The sequence below is a fragment of the Hemitrygon akajei genome, chromosome 5 (genome assembly GCF_048418815.1).
Source record: "Hemitrygon akajei chromosome 5, sHemAka1.3, whole genome shotgun sequence".
In the NCBI taxonomy this organism is placed as follows: domain Eukaryota; kingdom Metazoa; phylum Chordata; class Chondrichthyes; order Myliobatiformes; family Dasyatidae; genus Hemitrygon; species Hemitrygon akajei.
The window spans coordinates 137,624,679-137,641,790 of NC_133128.1; the positions used below are offsets into that span (position 1 = coordinate 137,624,679).

The 17,112-nt window shown below is 38.2% G+C and overlaps 1 protein-coding gene across 2 annotated transcripts in view; it reads right to left on the reverse strand.

Moving 5' to 3' along the window:
• Positions 1 to 1,170: 1,170 nt before the first annotated feature.
• Positions 1,171 to 17,112, reverse strand: part of LOC140728213 (disco-interacting protein 2 homolog A-like) — a 264,393-nt gene continuing 248,451 nt past the window's right edge. Inside the window, exons 33-39 of one of the 2 annotated variants that reach the window (XM_073046627.1) lie at positions 16,790 to 16,819; positions 15,673 to 15,734; positions 10,833 to 10,890; positions 9,909 to 9,983; positions 6,758 to 6,932; positions 4,641 to 4,764; positions 1,171 to 2,724 (exon numbers count right to left, since the gene is read on the reverse strand). In XM_073046627.1, coding sequence (XP_072902728.1) covers positions 2,472 to 2,724; positions 4,641 to 4,764; positions 6,758 to 6,932; positions 9,909 to 9,983; positions 10,833 to 10,890; positions 15,673 to 15,734; positions 16,790 to 16,819 — 777 coding nt within the window. In that variant the 3' untranslated portion in view covers positions 1,171 to 2,471. The remainder of the gene's footprint in view (positions 2,725 to 4,640; positions 4,765 to 6,757; positions 6,933 to 9,908; positions 9,984 to 10,832; positions 10,891 to 15,672; positions 15,735 to 16,789; positions 16,820 to 17,112) is intronic. The other variant, XM_073046628.1, reaches the window with a different exon arrangement.

Genomic DNA, 17,112 nt, shown 5'->3' on the forward strand with positions numbered 1-17,112 from the left:
ATCTGCTATTGTTTCAGATTTCCAGCATCTGCAGTTTTTAGCTTTGATTAAATTGCCTGCACTGCAGGTGCACTTTCAGGTGCTGCTGAATGGTTCCTCCACATTGCTAGCACAGGCTTAACAGTGGACTGCAATATCCCATCACAGATCCCTTATCAAACACATGAATTCTGTTTAAATATCGGGTTAGCCCAAGACTGAAAGAGGCCCATTCAATTTCTGATATCCGTATTGCAGGTCAAATTTGTGTTGATGTTCCTGATTTGTTAGTAAGTTATTGATTGCTTCAACAAGACAATGGACATGGTTATCAACCTCAGGAGAACTCACAGCCCTCCATACATCGGCAGCACAGTAGTGGAAATTGGAAGCAGTTTCAAACTCCTGGGAGTGCACATCTCACATAACCTCTCATAGTTTCAGGAACACATCCACCACATACATATATATACAGAAAGGTCTGGAAAAGGGCAGCGATATTATGAAGGATCCCACCCATTCTGTTCATGGACTATTTGTCCCACTCCAATAAGGGAGGAAGCAATGTAGTATACATGCCACGACCACCAGACTCAAAAACATATACTTCCCCCAAGCAGTAAGGCTGATTGACACCTCCACCGAGTAACCCATCCCACCACCACTATTTTATTATTTCCTCCTATCAGAGTAACCATATGTACAGACACTCCTGTGCCAAGCATCTCTTTATGGGCATACAATGTGTATCAGCTTTCTTGTGTATTTATAATAATTATGATTTTTTAAAAAAATTGTGTCATCTTATTGTGCTTTTTGGTACTGCATCAGATCCAGAGGAAAAATCATTTTGTTCTCTATATTTGTGTACTGGAAATGACATAAAATAATCTTGACTCCTTAAAAGGAAAATATGCTCCAATCAAGTTACAACATCACAACATTGTGAGGCATTACAATCTCATTCAGTGCTGATTATTCACTTAACACAATTTTTTAAATGGCCATGAACACAAGAGTAAAATGTTTCCTTGGGAAATTCATAGTAAAAATTTCAGGAGGTCTTATTTGTGGCAAATAAACCAAATGAATGCTCATATGTTGTGGTCCTATCAGGGGAATAAAAATGTTTTAGCAGAAGTTGTGGTCCCATCAGGGAAATAAAAATGTTTTAGCAGAAAAAGCTGGAAATGTGTGAAATAACTTTATTTATGCAATCACCAAGTTGTGTTATATCTCAAGACCAAGAATGCATGAAAAGCCAGCGGGTATGCAGGTGCATGCCAGCAACGGTGCAAATTGTAGTAACTGGCATAATCAAACAGAAAGGTTTCGGTTTCACTTCACACCAATTCAAACCCTTTGTAACTTTCTGAGGAAAGCTACTGAAGATGAGGGACCCCTCTGAATATCCTCATGAAAGTAGATTGACTCTTGCAGCATTTCAAGGTCTGACATAACATTGACCAATCCTTTCACTATTTTACAAAATGCAATATTGCAGTTGAATTTCATAGATGAAATGACACATGGAATGAAAGTATTTTATAAAAAAGTATCAGATAGGATATTCATTAAAACAACAGGATACTTATTTTTTTATTCTTCCTGGAGAGATAATGCTCCTAATGTAGGTAGGTGGTCCGACTGTGGCTTTCTGATGCTGGGTCCAGATTATCATGGTTAGTGGGCAATCACAACAATGAAATGTTGGCAAGATCCTCACTAGCTCTGCAGATCACAATAAAAGGGTGGGATTTAAAACTCTTCTAAAGTTCCACTCATAAGCCGTTAGTGCGAACATCACAGGACAACTCAGAACTCAACATAAGCATTGTCCTCAATCATTCTTCCTTTACTTCTCAGCGACATGAACAGTGGATTAGCTTGAGGATGCGAACAACTTTAAAATACCTGCCCCACCCCCACACCTGGCTCTTGGATAGATCACCTGTCCATTTATCCAATTATATCCAGAATAAATAGGTTTTAAAAAGAACTTCCAAATCCACAGCCACACAAGAGTGTGATGATACATACTGTGGAGAAAAGCAGGGATTTAAGAAAACGGTAACACTGGTGACTCAAAACTCAGAACTTATTCGCCTCCCATTCTTGTAGGAAGTCTAAGGATGTATGAAGAAGATATGTCCCCATTGCAGTTGTGTAGTCTGTTGAATGTGTTGTGATACAGTGGCGTTTCTAGAACACTACTTCACATTTAATATGGCACCAGCAGTGGTGTAGTAGGCTAGCCTGCTGTCTTCTGATGTGACAGCCTTTGGAGCTCTGCAGAACATCATCATGAGAAATGGATGACAGATCATACTGGACATATGGCTTTAATGCACGCAGCACCGCCTCCCAGCATGGCCTGGCTTTCTCTTCGTTCTCATTCTTAGTGCAGCATACAAGATCGACATGGACATTCATGGCACCGGCAAATACTGTCACTGAGGCAGCAGTAGCAATAGGCAGTCAGAGCACTGCGCTCACATATTATAGGCCACATAAATGGGATCAAGCTGATCAGCTAGGAAACCATCCCGAAGGTGCATCCTCTGCTTCTCACCGCGTGAGTTGATGGGAATCACCCCAGGGTCCACCACAACCACCACACCTACAATCAGATAATGTTCTTCTAAAACAACATTGGTAACCAAGGCAACCAAGTCCAGTGCTTCCTGCTCAGAACCCTCCAATTCAACCACAACAACGAGCAGGTTGGTCCACGTAAAGACAGCACTGTGGAGGAACAAAGAACAAAAATTAGGAACATATAAGAAAGGCATTGTGCTGCCACTCACAGTGTGCTTAGGGATACAGTTATCCACATAATGCATGAAATATATTTATGATTATGAGGATAGGTGGCACATTGATAACACATGATCAACTTCTTTGCTGTACCACCATCCATGGGTATCCGTTGCAGTTGCTTAAGAACAACTTGATGAATGAGAAAATAAAGCTCTCTTTAAAAGGAAGGTTGCCCATCCACTCGAATTCTTTATCTGTAATTTAAACAGATGTAGTTGTGGTCACATCTGCACTACTAAGCTCGGTTTCATTTCACACCAATTCAAACCTTTTGTAACTTTCTGAGGAAAGCTAGTGAAAAAGAGGGACCCCTCTGAATATCCTCATGACAGTAGATTGACTCTTGCAGCATTTCAAGGTCTGACATAACATTGGCCAATCCTTTCACTATTTTACAAAATGCAATATTGTACTGCTGAACTAAACTGGAAGGGCACACTTGCATGGTTTTGACTGGCAATCATCTCCTCATATTTAACTACGCCCTCTGGCATACAATCTCCATTACTCAAATTTTTGAATGAATTTCAGTTTTTAACTGTGCTGCTGTTTTTGTGTTCTTGGAAAGAAATTTCTACTCTTATCAAGCAAATTTCACTTTTTCACTGCCAACACTTGGAAGATCTACTTCTTTCACATAGTCTTTAATCCACCAGATGAGCAGCCATGTAAATTCAATTTTTGTTCCTGCAATCAAGAGGTTTTTTTGTGCCACTTGCCTTCAATTTCCATCTTACTCTAGATTCTACTACCAAATCACTTCACTTCTCTGCCTTCCACCAATCCATTGACTACCCATGGCCACTGATCTATCACTGCTCCATTCTCTTCACAATTCTTCCATCTTGCAGACTAATACAGGGTTTGACCTGGTACTTAAGAAGTTGACGATTCCTAGCCTACTATCCCCACCAGGTGGAGGTGTCAAGCATAAGGGGTCATGGTCTCAAAATATAGGTCAATATTCAAGACTGAAATGACAAGACATTTCTACATACTGAAGCAATGATCTTTGGAAGGTTAAAAAAAAAAAACAGCTAATCTTCTAATTCTTATGGGCTTATCCCAGTTCTTTGGAATCTTCCCAGGTCTGAATGCTTTAAATAAAAAAAAACATTGCTCAGATGGTGTCTCTGAAATGTGCAGTGATTTTGTGAGTTCACTTTTCACTTTACTGTAAGTCACTGTTTCCTTTCTTGTGCTCTGTTGCTGAAGGCCCAAAGATCCTACTTCTTTGCCTTCTTGCATCTCTAGTCTATGAGTTGTTGTTCTAGGGTTACACTCTGGTGGCATAGAGTCAATCCTCCTCTTCAGCCTTCTGACTCCACACTGATGCTGGTCCCTGACACTGTCCTCCTTCGATCCATTAGATCGCCACATGAAATAAGAACCTGGAAACTGGTTTATGCATATTTCATGTGACAGTCTTCCACTCCAGTGCCTCAGAGATTCTCCCTAATGTTTTAATTACATTCATGATGTTCTCTTGGCATTTGCCTTACATATATAATCAGGATCACCTTCTGGCTGAAATCAAGTGTAGTGTAGATTCTGCAGGTCTATTCAGCTAATTTTATCCGCATCTTTTCATTTCACTCTCTTCCTCATCACTTAGATGTGCTATCTTTTATTCCTCTCCTTCCACAACTCTATCCTGACTCATTACTCTCTTGTTGAGATCTATACTCATTAAGCAGTAGTCAAGCAAAAGAAAGTCATTCCACATCCCAATGTACAGTTTACATTATTTGGAAAGAAGAATTTTAAAGCAAAATTGTTAGTGAATCAAGCTTCTATCAATTCATCATTCTGATATTTAATTTACAGTATTTATGCCGTACCATTCAGCAATGCTCTTATGTGTTCTGAGCACTGAGGTCTCAATATCAATGGGATGATAACGCATTCCTCTCAGCTCCAGAGTCTCATCCAAGGACCCCACCACATACAGGGCATCGTGACGTTCTGCAACAGGAGACAGCTATCACATATCCAGAGAATTCAGTCTGAGTTAGCTCAGAGCAGTGCTCCCTCTAAGGCAGGGGTGGCCAACTTTTCACATTCCATGCGTCAACTTTTTCACGCACGAATTCAGATATGCCACACAACTCTTGTACCCCCATTCAATTCTTGTAAAAATGTTAATAGAGACATATTTAGCATTTTTACATGATATATTGATTTAATATAAAAACAAGATAAACATTACTTACCTTAATGAGACTTTTAACAAATATATTTTGTCTTCTTTTGATTTCTCCTTTTGCTTAATCACATATTCTTTCCGTAACTCAGACCCAAGCACTAGCTTCAGTTTTCTTTCTGTTTTAGTCTGATGTTGTGTTTTATAGTGTCTATTAAGATCGTGTCTTCTATTATGTGAGAAAGCGTTTTCACAAACAATGCACAACGGTTTTCCTGACGGACCCGCTATAAATAAGAACTCATTTTCCCACTGTTCATTGAATTCACGCTTACTATCACTTTCTGCTTTTCTTTTGCACTGTGATGGGTAACTGAATGTAAAAAATAGGCTTAATTTTTGAAAAAGTACAAAACTGCAAATGTTCACAAAAGACGAACAAAACACAACTCCGTAGCGCGCAAGTGTCAATTGTAAACTGACTGTCAAAAACCTGCGATCCACCACGCCTGGCACCTCAAGATTAAACAAGTATCAAATGTTGTATTGAACAGTTATGGAACGACTGCAGAACAGAAGTCCTTCTTTCCTAGTCTGACTCATTGAATTTTTAAAAAAATTGAAAACAGGTTAATGTGAAAGAAGATAACATTCACCAAAAAATGTGCATGAAATAATTAAATCGCTAAAAATAATTGCTAAGTTTTAGATTTATTCTCAGCAAAAGACATTTATAGCTCTAAGCTACTTGAATTCCTGTTATAGACTTTTTTTCCTACAATTTCATTTTTGGTTAATACTTTTTGCATGAGTAGGCTTACTTTTTTATTATTATCACTGGGATGCAATGCGCCACTTCTAATCATCCAATACGCCACTTTTGGTGCATGCACCATAGGTTGGCCATCCCTGTGGTGTACGCCACACATCTTTTGCTACCAGCGCACTGTGTACAAAAGGTCATTAATCTCAATGGCATGTTAAGTCCACTTCACAATCCTATACCTTCATTCCAAATCATATACCTTCATTTTCCGGTTTTTGATGTGGATGGTGTTGACGGTTTGTGATTACTTGTCTGCAGATTTTAGAACTGGCTTATTTATACAGTTTTTATTGACGAAATTATTCAGTGTGCACGTTTTTGTCACTGGCCAAAAAATTGCACAGCACGAAATTTTGTGCACACAGGTCATTACAAATCAGAGGGAACATTGGCTCAGTGTAACAGATAAGAACGTTCTCCCTTAAGTATATGAATGTCTTCATTTCCTCAATTACCAAAGTTATATTTTTGATATAACCACAAATGCAACCTACTATAGTCCTGAATTTCTACAGTTTTTTGGTAGTTGCCACAGTTCAGCATATGCCTCATATCACACAACTCCCGGAAAATGTTCCTCATAAATATACTTATGATTAATTAATTCAAAAAGCCAAACCTTTGTCTTATTTTATTTCCTTTGCCTTGTATGGATCTGAAAGAGATTCTATACAAGGTCAACAGAAATAACAAGTGAATGGTTCCTAGTTGACTTTAAATCAGAATTTGATAAAAATATTTTCTCTGCAAGTGCTCAAGTTTTTTCTAAACAAGTTACATTACTCATCCATGTCACAAATCTCAAATCTCACGCATTTTAATTCTTGTAACAGTAGACACTGTTCTGAAATGGTATAACTTAAACTTCTTAACACTCCCATTCTACCAGCATGCTGTTTGAAACTTACCATATTTACTGAAATTTAAATTAATAAATTATAATAAACAAAAGAATCAGCACTTCTTTTTCTTGAAGCACACCAACTCACCTCCAGTTGCGTCAGTCAGTTCTGTTCTGCGAAGAAATCCAAGATATCCAGTCCGTGCCCACAAAGTCTGTGTATCTCCAAAACTGAGTTTGGCGTTGAAGTGGTCAGCGTGCAAGGACTCCTCACCGTAAACAGTGTAGTACCCAGTGGCATTATGTGGACTGCTCACCCAGATCTGTCAGAATCAGAATCAGGCTTAATATCACCAGCAAAGGTCGTGAAACTTGTTAGCTTTACAGCAGCAGCACAATGCAATGCATAATAAGAGAGAAAAAACCTTGAATTATATTAATAAAATATATTTTTGATACACAACAGTTAAACTAAATAAGTAGTGCCAAATTAAAATTTAAAAATAGTGAGGTAGTGTTCATGGGTTCAATATCCATTGGATGGCAGAGGGGAAGAAGCTGTTCCTAAATCTGAGCAGGAAAGGCAACATAATCACTATTTCCTTCAATGAACAAATAATGAGTGAAAAGCTAAAAACCATTTTAATTCACAGTCCTCCAAAAACTAAATTTGGGTTAACAATGTATAATGCCCTGGTTAAGACTTCTATTGTTCTTCTGTAGGTATTTCATTTTAGCAGTTTTCTGCAGAAGCAGTGTGTCCTGCTCGTAATACGTTTTGGTTTTGGCTAAAGATAAGAAGCTTAGGATTGTTGCATCAGCCAATCAGGAAGGTGGGACCAGGAGAAAGTTCTAGAGAGAGCGTGGCGGAGAGAGATTTGTGATGGACAGTAGTCTCGCTTGGGATTTTTTTGCAGGCACCGCAGAGTAGGACAGAAGGGAAATGTCACAGTATGCCATGGCAAGGGTAGTCCCCATTGCAAGAAGAGCTTTGTGCAGATGAATGGCTCTGAGGAGGGCCAGTACTCCTGAGGGAGAGAACCAGTTTGTTCAAGATAGACTTCTAGTTCGGACTGTGGTGGATGCTTTCACGCAGACCATGGGTTTAGCGCTGTAAGGGTTATATCCAGTTTTGGAAGAGAAGAGCTCCAATAGCTATGAGCATATTTAGACTGGTTTAACTGTAATGGGCCCTTTTATATTTTTTCTTTTCTTTCTTTTAATAACTACTTGATGAAGCTGAAATTAGTAAATATATTTTCTTTATAATTTTATGCGGTGTACAATCTGTTATTTCTTGCCAACTGATAATTGTGTACTGGCAGTATTTACACAGCATTTGCTCAAATCGAGGTTTCTTTAATCAGAACATCATGATGTTCCCATTTGGTTGAACCCCAAATCACATGACCCTGGACATATATTGTTTATGGAAGGTAGTCTTCTCATATTTAGGTCACGTGGCTGTTAGCAGAGTTAGCTATCGAGCCACATTTGCATACAAGCCCAATGAGGATTACATATGTTTGATAATAATAGGTGCTTGTTTCTTGCAAGATAATTAAAATCGAAGCCAGGGTGAAGAGAATGCCAGCTGTAATGAACAAGCTCTGCATGCATTATCACTACCAGTAGTGTTGCAGCTCTCATGATTCTCACACTATCAAATTTTATTTATGCCAAGATTCTGGTATTCCTTATGAAATATTTCAGGTTTCCACTGAGGTACAGTGAAAAACTTGTCCTGCATATTGTCTACACAGATCAATTCATTAACAACAATGTATTGAGGTAATACTAGGTAAAACAATAAAGAGTACAGAAAAAAGTGTTACAGTACAGGCAAAATACAGTGCGGGTAGTAAGGGCAAGGTCATAAACCAAGACAGAGATCACAGGGTTGACAGATGTTGCAGGATTTGCACAAGTATAGTGTTATTCTCCTTCAACTAACATAAAAGTGAGCATTTAAAGTTAGGGAGTTGCATCACCACCACTTATACTATTAGGTTCCACCTTATCAGAAATAATGGAATGCAAGCTCTGTCACAGTTATGTGTAACCAATTCTGTCTCTAGCTTCATTTGAATTGCCTTTTTGATTTCACATCAGCTTTTATATAAAATAGATCTTTAGATTTTCCTTTAAAAAGAGACAGGGTTGTATGTCAATGGGGGGTTTGAAACTCTAAGGTGAAAACAGAAAAAAGTTTGAGAATGTTTGTACTAATTCAACATTTTGAAGCAAAAAAGGAGTATGGCATTGACAGAACAGATAATAAACTGGTTTTCAAAGTGCCACCACAAATGACAGACGGCATCCCACGCCACCATTTATAGGGGAGACAGTGGGTTCGCCCCTCATTCTGCACAGCACAGCCTGTGGGCAACAGCACAAAACTGAGCAATTATTAATTCATCTTGTTTGTGAAATCTTGTCACGCCAATTAAGTGTCAATATGCATTCATACAACAATGCATCTTTGATGAAAACAGAACATATCAATAATTGTGGAAACAGCCCCCCACCACCCAGGGCACGTTCTCTTCTCGCTGCTGCCATCAGAAAGAAAGTACAGGAGCCTTAAGGCTCACACCACCAGGTTCAGGAACCGTTATTACCCCTCAACCATCAGGATCTTGAAAAAACTTCATTCAATCTCACTTGCCCCATCATTGAAATGGTCCCACCCATCAATGGACTCACTTTCAAGGACTCTTCATCTCAATGTTCTTGATATTTATTGCTTATTTACTATTATTATTCCTTTCTCTTTGTATTTGCAGAGTTTGTACTGTTAGACTGTGGGAGGAAACCAGAGTACCCAGAGAAAACCCATGTGGTCTCAAGGTGAACGTACCAACTCCTTTCAGGCAGCGGCAGGAAATGAACCTGCGTTGCTTGTACTGTAAAGCATTGTGCTAACCACTCACTACGTTACCAAAGGGGAATCTAAAACTAAAGGTTGTGGATCTAAAGTAAGAAGAAAAAGATTTAAAGGACCCAAAGGGCAACTTCTTCCACACATGAAATGGTGGGATTTTGGAAGGAGCTGCAAGATGAAGCTGTAGAGGAAGGGACAACCACAGTGTTGGAAAGACTTTTGGGCCAGGATAGAAAAGGTTTAGAGGGATATTGCTCAAACACAGGCAAATGGGACTAGCTGAGACAGACAATGCAGTCAGTATGGATAAACTGGATCGCAGGGCCTGTTTCCATGCTCACTGACCCTACACTTTTGAAGTTGTAGCAAATGTGGCATATGGCTTTGATTGACATTTGATATTTTCCAATCTCACCTCTCCAAGGTGTGAATCTCCCAGCGGGCCTTTTGTCTCTGGGTTAGTTATGATAACCTTTACTCCAGGGAGAATCTGCAAAAGAGATCAAAAGGACTAAGCTTAAGATCAGTATATTAGTCCAGTTGCTTTGCTTTTGATTCTGCTGTTAATTCTATTACACTTTAAATATTTTAGAAAAAAGTCAGCAAATCATAAAATTCAAGAGAAGCAAACTTAAAATTTCAGGCCTATGTCCAAGGCATGTTTGAGCAAAAGTTAAGGATTAAGGATGCATTTGGTTTTATTGTTGAACTTTAAACCTTTTCAACCTTATTTTATCGATTAACACTGGGATCAAAAGATATTTGTATTCACATTCTGAATAGTCAAGGTGGTGAAATATTTGAAAAAGGAAGCTAAAATGTTACATGGCCCAGTTCTCCTGTTTGAAAGATACCCAATACATTTAATGCCTTTCTATCACAGTCATATCTCCCACTGATTATTGTAATAAGCATGACCAATGCTTCTCTCAACTTAAATGAAAAACAGTATATGGGAAATACTTAGCAAATTAGGCAACATTTGGAGAATAAAGTTAACATTTCAGGTGAAAGACCCTTTGTTAGAACTGACGAGGGACTCTTGACCTGAAACATCAATTCTGTTTATCTTTTGAAAGATGCTGCCTGAGCTGTTGAAGACCTAAGGAATCTTCTGTTTCTATTAGTGATTTTCAACTTTGCTTTTCTCAACTTATTTCTTAATTCTCCTAAACTTCAAATACAACATTATTCTTAAAACAACATATAATGTTGGCAACACTTATTCCTGATTTCTCTTATCTGCTTTTCAACTGTAACCTCCCACATTTTGAGGCCTGACTACTCAGACATAAGATTAAGATTTTACCAACTCTGAATAGCTTTCTAGTGCACGTACCTTTCCTGATTCCATTAATGGAAGACTATGTGGGGAGCCTCTCTCTACCAAGCGCACCCTAGAACAAGAGAAGTTAGTTCTTTAAAAAAGCATTTTTTTTAAGAATAAGAAACAGTATATTAAAGAAATATACATAAACATTCCCTCCAACGGGAATTACCATTTTAAAATGACTTACTTTTATCATGCATTTATCACTTTCGAATATATGCTATTCAATATATTCAGAAAAGAGAAATAACAGCCTCAGGATCTGAATCTCAACACTATTATTTACATTCCTTCATTATGCTACTTAACAAAGCTCATGAGCTATAGATGTGCAGAGAATAAGCTACAGAGCAATTTGAATACAATGAGGAGATTAACCATATTGCAGTGCCAGACCAGGAGCCAATGTATAAAAGATGAATGGGTCTAGGTTACATCCTGTGGCTGATGTAATGCTGTATTTGCCATGATGAGCGTGCCACGTAAAAGCTTCCTTATGATTTCCTTCAAGTACTGCAACATTAATGAAAGGAAAGAATTCTAGCAAACTTTATGGGCAGTCACAAAACAGAAAAACACAGTACAAGAATAATATTGCTTCTGCTTTAGCCAATTTACATCCCAGCAACAGTTGCTGTAAAGAGTGGGTAAATTTTTATCTTTACAACTTCACTTTTGTTGCTCTACTTGCCCCAATATTACCCCCATATGCTTTGTATCATCAATGCTTTACTCATTCAATCCTCCATCTATTCACAAACTTTCCCATTTGTTCTTTCCTATGCACTTTGGAAAGCTATACTGTGGTATGTGGCTGCCTGCTTACATCATCTCTATTCTAACAGCCTGCCTTGTCGAGTTTGGTGGTGGAGCAGTAGCACCAGGGGGGATATAACACCGGCTCTTTACTGCTATCTCATAGATAACCTATTGTCTCAGAGAGCTCATCACAGGAGACAAGATTAGACTTTTATAATTTGAAAATGATAAGACTGAAAGGAAAACAGCAGGGCATCGCAGAAATGGTTCTTTAACAGCAGTGAATCAATCTCACAGTTACCCAAAATAGCTGTCACCAAAGAACATTCAAAATTACAGGGCTATCAGAAGCTTTATTTATACATCAAAAATTCTTACAAAGCAATGTTTTGTCATTCAGACACCACAGCAGTTTGCACTTTCAGGATGAAAAATCCCTTGATGTGCTATTTGCAGGGTGTTTGAAAACTCTCTAATTTGTCAGCATATCCTTATATTTTTCTCTATTAATATGACTAACCCATTGATAGATTTAAGGGGCATCTCTTCGAGAGTTGTATTACAGTTGAATGTTTGCTATAAATTTCAACCAAATTTTGGTTGCTTTCTTACAATACTGAGGCAACACATCCATGAAAATAAAAAAAGGAGCCAGATTGTAAATTTTAACAGGTGTAAAAGGAAGTTTTATTAGTGACTGATATTTTTTGTTTGTAACGGTAACAGTATTGAGTATTCCTTTAATTAATATCCATTTTCTCAAGACAATGAGTGCTGATATAGAAAATCGATAAACTAAAACAATGACATATGTCAGTGATACTAAACTTGATTCTGATTCTGAACTGGGTTTAAAGGTCAGGCTGATGAGCAGCCAGCAGTGATCTGCCAAAGAACACACATATCACCACGTTCTAAGCTTCCCTACTCTTCAGTTATCATTAACACTTTTTGTTGCTTTATTTGTCCCAGTATCATCCCAATTTGCCCTGCACCATCAATACTTCAGCTTTAACTATTTCATAAACTTTTCCAACTGTCCTTTCCTACCAACATTCTGCACCCATCTTATTCCCTGCCTATGTTCTTTAATATTTGAACTCTTAAATATATATCCAGACTCAGACTAGGACCTCTTCCTGTTCTAATGAAAAATCAATGAACCAGATCATTAAAGTTGAATATTTCCAACTTTTCCTTTTGTTTCCACTTTCTGTCTTCCACTGCATTTTTTTCTTTTGTTCAATTAACTATGTTTTCATTCAAGCATTCGGTACCAAAACATTTCTTGCTCCATATCTCTATGAATACATGAAACTACATGGAGAAAAACATACAAATGCAAACTTTATGGCTCCATTTAGCTCTAACTCACAGCAGCAAAAAGGCGAGAATAATGAAATGATTACTGGCAGAGATAATGAATGCTTTGTTTTTAATAGGGAACAAAGATCCTCGACTTCCTGACTGGGAGACCTCAGTCAGTCCGGATCGGGAGCAGCATCTCCAACACCATCACACTAAGCACGGGGGCCCCCAGGGCTGTGTGCTCAGTCCACTGCTGTTCCCTCTGCTGACCCACGACTGTGCTGCAACACACAGCTCGAACCACATCATCAAGTTCGCCGATGACACAACTGTGGTGGGTCTCATCGGCAAGAACAACGAGTCAGCTTACAGAGAGGAGGTGCAGCGGCTAACAGACTGGTGCAGAGCCAACAACCAGTCTCTGAATGTGAACAAAACAAAAGAGATGGTTAAAAAAAACACAAAATGCTGGCAGAGCTCAGCAGGCCAGACAGCATCTATGGGAAAAGGTAATGACGATGTTTCGGGCCGAAACCCTTCATCAGGAAGGGTTTCGGCCCGAAACGTCGTCACTGCCTTCTCCCATAGATGCTGTCTGGCCTGCTGAGTTCTGCCAGCATTTTGTGTTTTTAAAAAAATTTATTTCCAGCATCTGCAGATTCACTCGTGAGCAAAAGAGATGGTTGTTGACTTCAGGAGGGCACGGAGCGACCACTCCCCGCTGAACATCGATGGCTCCTCAGTAGAGATCGTTAAGAGCACCAAATTTCTTGGTGTTCACCGGGCAGAGAATCTCACCTGGTTCCTCAACACCAGCTCCATTGCAAAGAAAGCCCAGCAGCATCTCTACTTTCTGCGAAGGCTGAGGAAAGTCCATCTCCCACCCCCCATCCTCATCACATTCTACAGGGGTTGTATCGAGAGCATCCTGAGCAGCTGCATCACTGCCTGGTTCGGAAATTGCACAATTTCAGATCACAAGACCCTGCAGTGGATAGTGAGGTCAGCGGAGAAGACTATCGGGGTCTCTCTTCCCGCCATTACAGACATTTACACTATATACTGCATCCGCAAAGCATACAGCATAATGAAGGACCCCACGCACCCCTCATACAAACTCTTCTCCCTTCTGGGAAAAGGCACTGAAGCATTTGGGCTGTCAAGAGCAGACTATGTAACAGTTTCTTCCCCCAAACTATCAGACTCCTCAATACCCAGAGCCTGGACTGACACCTTACTGCCCTATTGTCCTGTTTATTATTTATTGTAATGCCTGCACTGTTTTGTGCACTTTATGCAATCCTGGGTAGGTCTGTAGTCTAGTGTAGTTTTTTTTTCTGTGTTGTTTTTTTACGTAGTTCAGTCTAGTTTTTTGTACTGTGTCATGTAACACCATGGTCCTGAAAAAACGTTGTCTCATTTTTACTATGTACTGTACCAGCAGTTATGGTTGAAATGACAATAAAAAGTGACTTGACTTGATATGATGAACATGACATTGAAAGAGCTTCAAAATTGTAATGAAATATTCAAGAAAGAAAAAGGAACAATAATTAATAAAATAGATGTAATAAAGCGGATAACATTCTGGTCATGTGTCACCACACATGCAATAGAAAAAAAATAACAAAGCAAATGTCATAGTTCAATGGAAAAGTGAGCAGTGCCAAAATTAGCTGACAATTAACAGAATTTCTTTACATAAAGTGAAATAGAACATATCAACGGAAGTACAGATCAATTAGCTTAACATTTGTGAAAGGTAATTAAAATTTTGCTCAAATGTACTAAATAAACAATCAGAAATTCCACTCAGATTAGCGCAATAGAATAATTAAAAGGGTAGTCAAAATGGCATTTTATGCTTGATCAATCTTATTGAATTTCTTGTAATAACTCGGGAGATTAGAAAAGGGTTATGAAGTAAACGTAATGTGTCAAGAATACAAAGACATTCAATAATGTTCTGCATAGTTGAATCATGAATGTGAGAACATGTTGAGTCATGGGCTAAGAGACGGAACAAGAATAAACTGGCTACAAAACAGATGACAAGAAAGTAGGAGATTAAAATTAATTACTCAGATTAGCAAAAGATGGTTGGTAGTGCTCCACAAAAGTAGTATTTAGGAAATATTTGCATTTAAATTTATTTCAAGCAAATTTGACAGAACTGGTTAGGTTTTGTACAATGCCAAATTTCATATAGCAGCCATTAGGCCATATTTACATACAGAGCACTGGAAATGCAGGTATCAACTATATACACAGATGTTACCAGAAATGAGACTCCTTGTATCATGAATTATTAATCAACCTATGTCTTTTCACAAGAAAAATCGTGATTACATAAAGATCTTAAGACTGTAATGTTTGGCAGGTACACAAGAAAGCTTCCACTTGCAGATGAGGCTTAGTCTTGGGTCCATACAGTAAATCTAAGATTACAGTAAGAAATCCAAAAGGGAATTCAAAAAACAACTTTCAATCAGAGATTGATTAAAAAGTAAAGCTCACTATTATAAGAAGCTGAGGTGGCTGCACATAAAGCAACGAGAGTACATGGAGGAGAGTGGGGCAGGAGGTTCCATCAGAGTGCAAATGCTGACTGGAAAGGCGTCTATCTTGGCTGTTAATCATGAAACAGATTGATCAAACTTTTAATCTGTCAAAATCAGACACTCCATAACTCACCAGAATCTAAAGAGGATGATGCTTGAAACGAAATAAAAAATACAAGGAGAGAACAAATAAAAAATCCAAATTAATAGCATAAGCATACCTGTCATGACGGAGGGCTCTCATATCCACAAAGACTGTAGTTGGATCAGGTCCAGATGTTCCCTAAGAAAAAGTATTGATATCAACATCAGATGTGTTCAACAAATGGGAAACACCATATTTCACAAAATACAGTACATGGCTTATTGTAAATTGTCCTATTAAACCTAGATTGCACAATATTTTTTGGCACAAAATACTCAAAATTGAAGGATACTATTTATATAACCATGAGTAAATATCCTTAAATGCAAATTAAGCATTACAGACGCATTCAAAATAGATGATACATTTCATGATAACAAGACCCTTTAGCAATTACAAAATAACATTTGGATTTAATTGTATGTTTCCCTCCCTATACTTGCTCATCCAACTATTTTTTTAAATTCTTTGTTATTAATGAATTTCTATGGCAAGTAGTCCCTACCAATTTGCAGTGCTTAAATGAGATTGTGCTCTACAAGTAAAATAACTTTTCACAGGTAAAATATTCTGCAAGACAAGTGCAGGAGAACCAAGTAGACACCACTGATAGATGCTTGCTGCTGACCTAACAGGAGCTTGGAATTAAAATTGATTTGATTTTCTGTCTCATCGTACAGAACAGCACCTCATTCTAAGGCAAGTCCAGGTGGGGCTAGAATGTTTGCCTGCCATGTGTATTCCAATAATACACATCGCTAAAAATATGCCATTTTAGCTTTCAAACACAAACATGATAAAATAATGTGAACTCATTTTCAAACTATAAACAAAGTCATGGTATCTACCATTCATCAGTGGAAAATAAACCTAGGGTTAACAAGAGAGGAGGTTAAATAACAAAATAATAGGACGATTCCGACCACTGTTAATAGGTAAATACCATTAAAACAACGGATAAAAATTATTTCACCCAATGCCATTATATCTGTTCACTTAAGTTCTATCAACAAGTCACATATTTCCTTTTGCACGATGAATTTCCACTGAAATGATTCTTTCCAAATCATTCAGCTTTAAAATAAAGAGGCAATTCTAAGCTTTATCATTTTGCAATAAATAAATTTTAGATAACTTTCCAGCTGGCATAGATGATAATCTGGGACAAAAAAAAGACACAAAAATTACTCTACCTGCTCAGCCAGCTTGCCCAGCCTGTGTGGCTGAGAGTATGAGGGAGGAGAAAACGAGGAAAGGAGATGACACAGGTCAGCCCACAGAGAGGAAGGGACAGCCAGATTTAAAAGAGAGAGAAGCATAAGCAAGAGACAAGAGACAAACAGAAACAGCAAAACAGTTACTGAAGACACTGGATCAGTGGTTAGCAAAAAAAAAAATTACACTGCTGCTTAAGTACAGAATCCAAAGAAACTATGGACAAAGCACAGCCATTAATTAAATCACAGTGGTATTTTCAAGAGGCCAATGGCAAGGGCATAACACATTATGTACATCA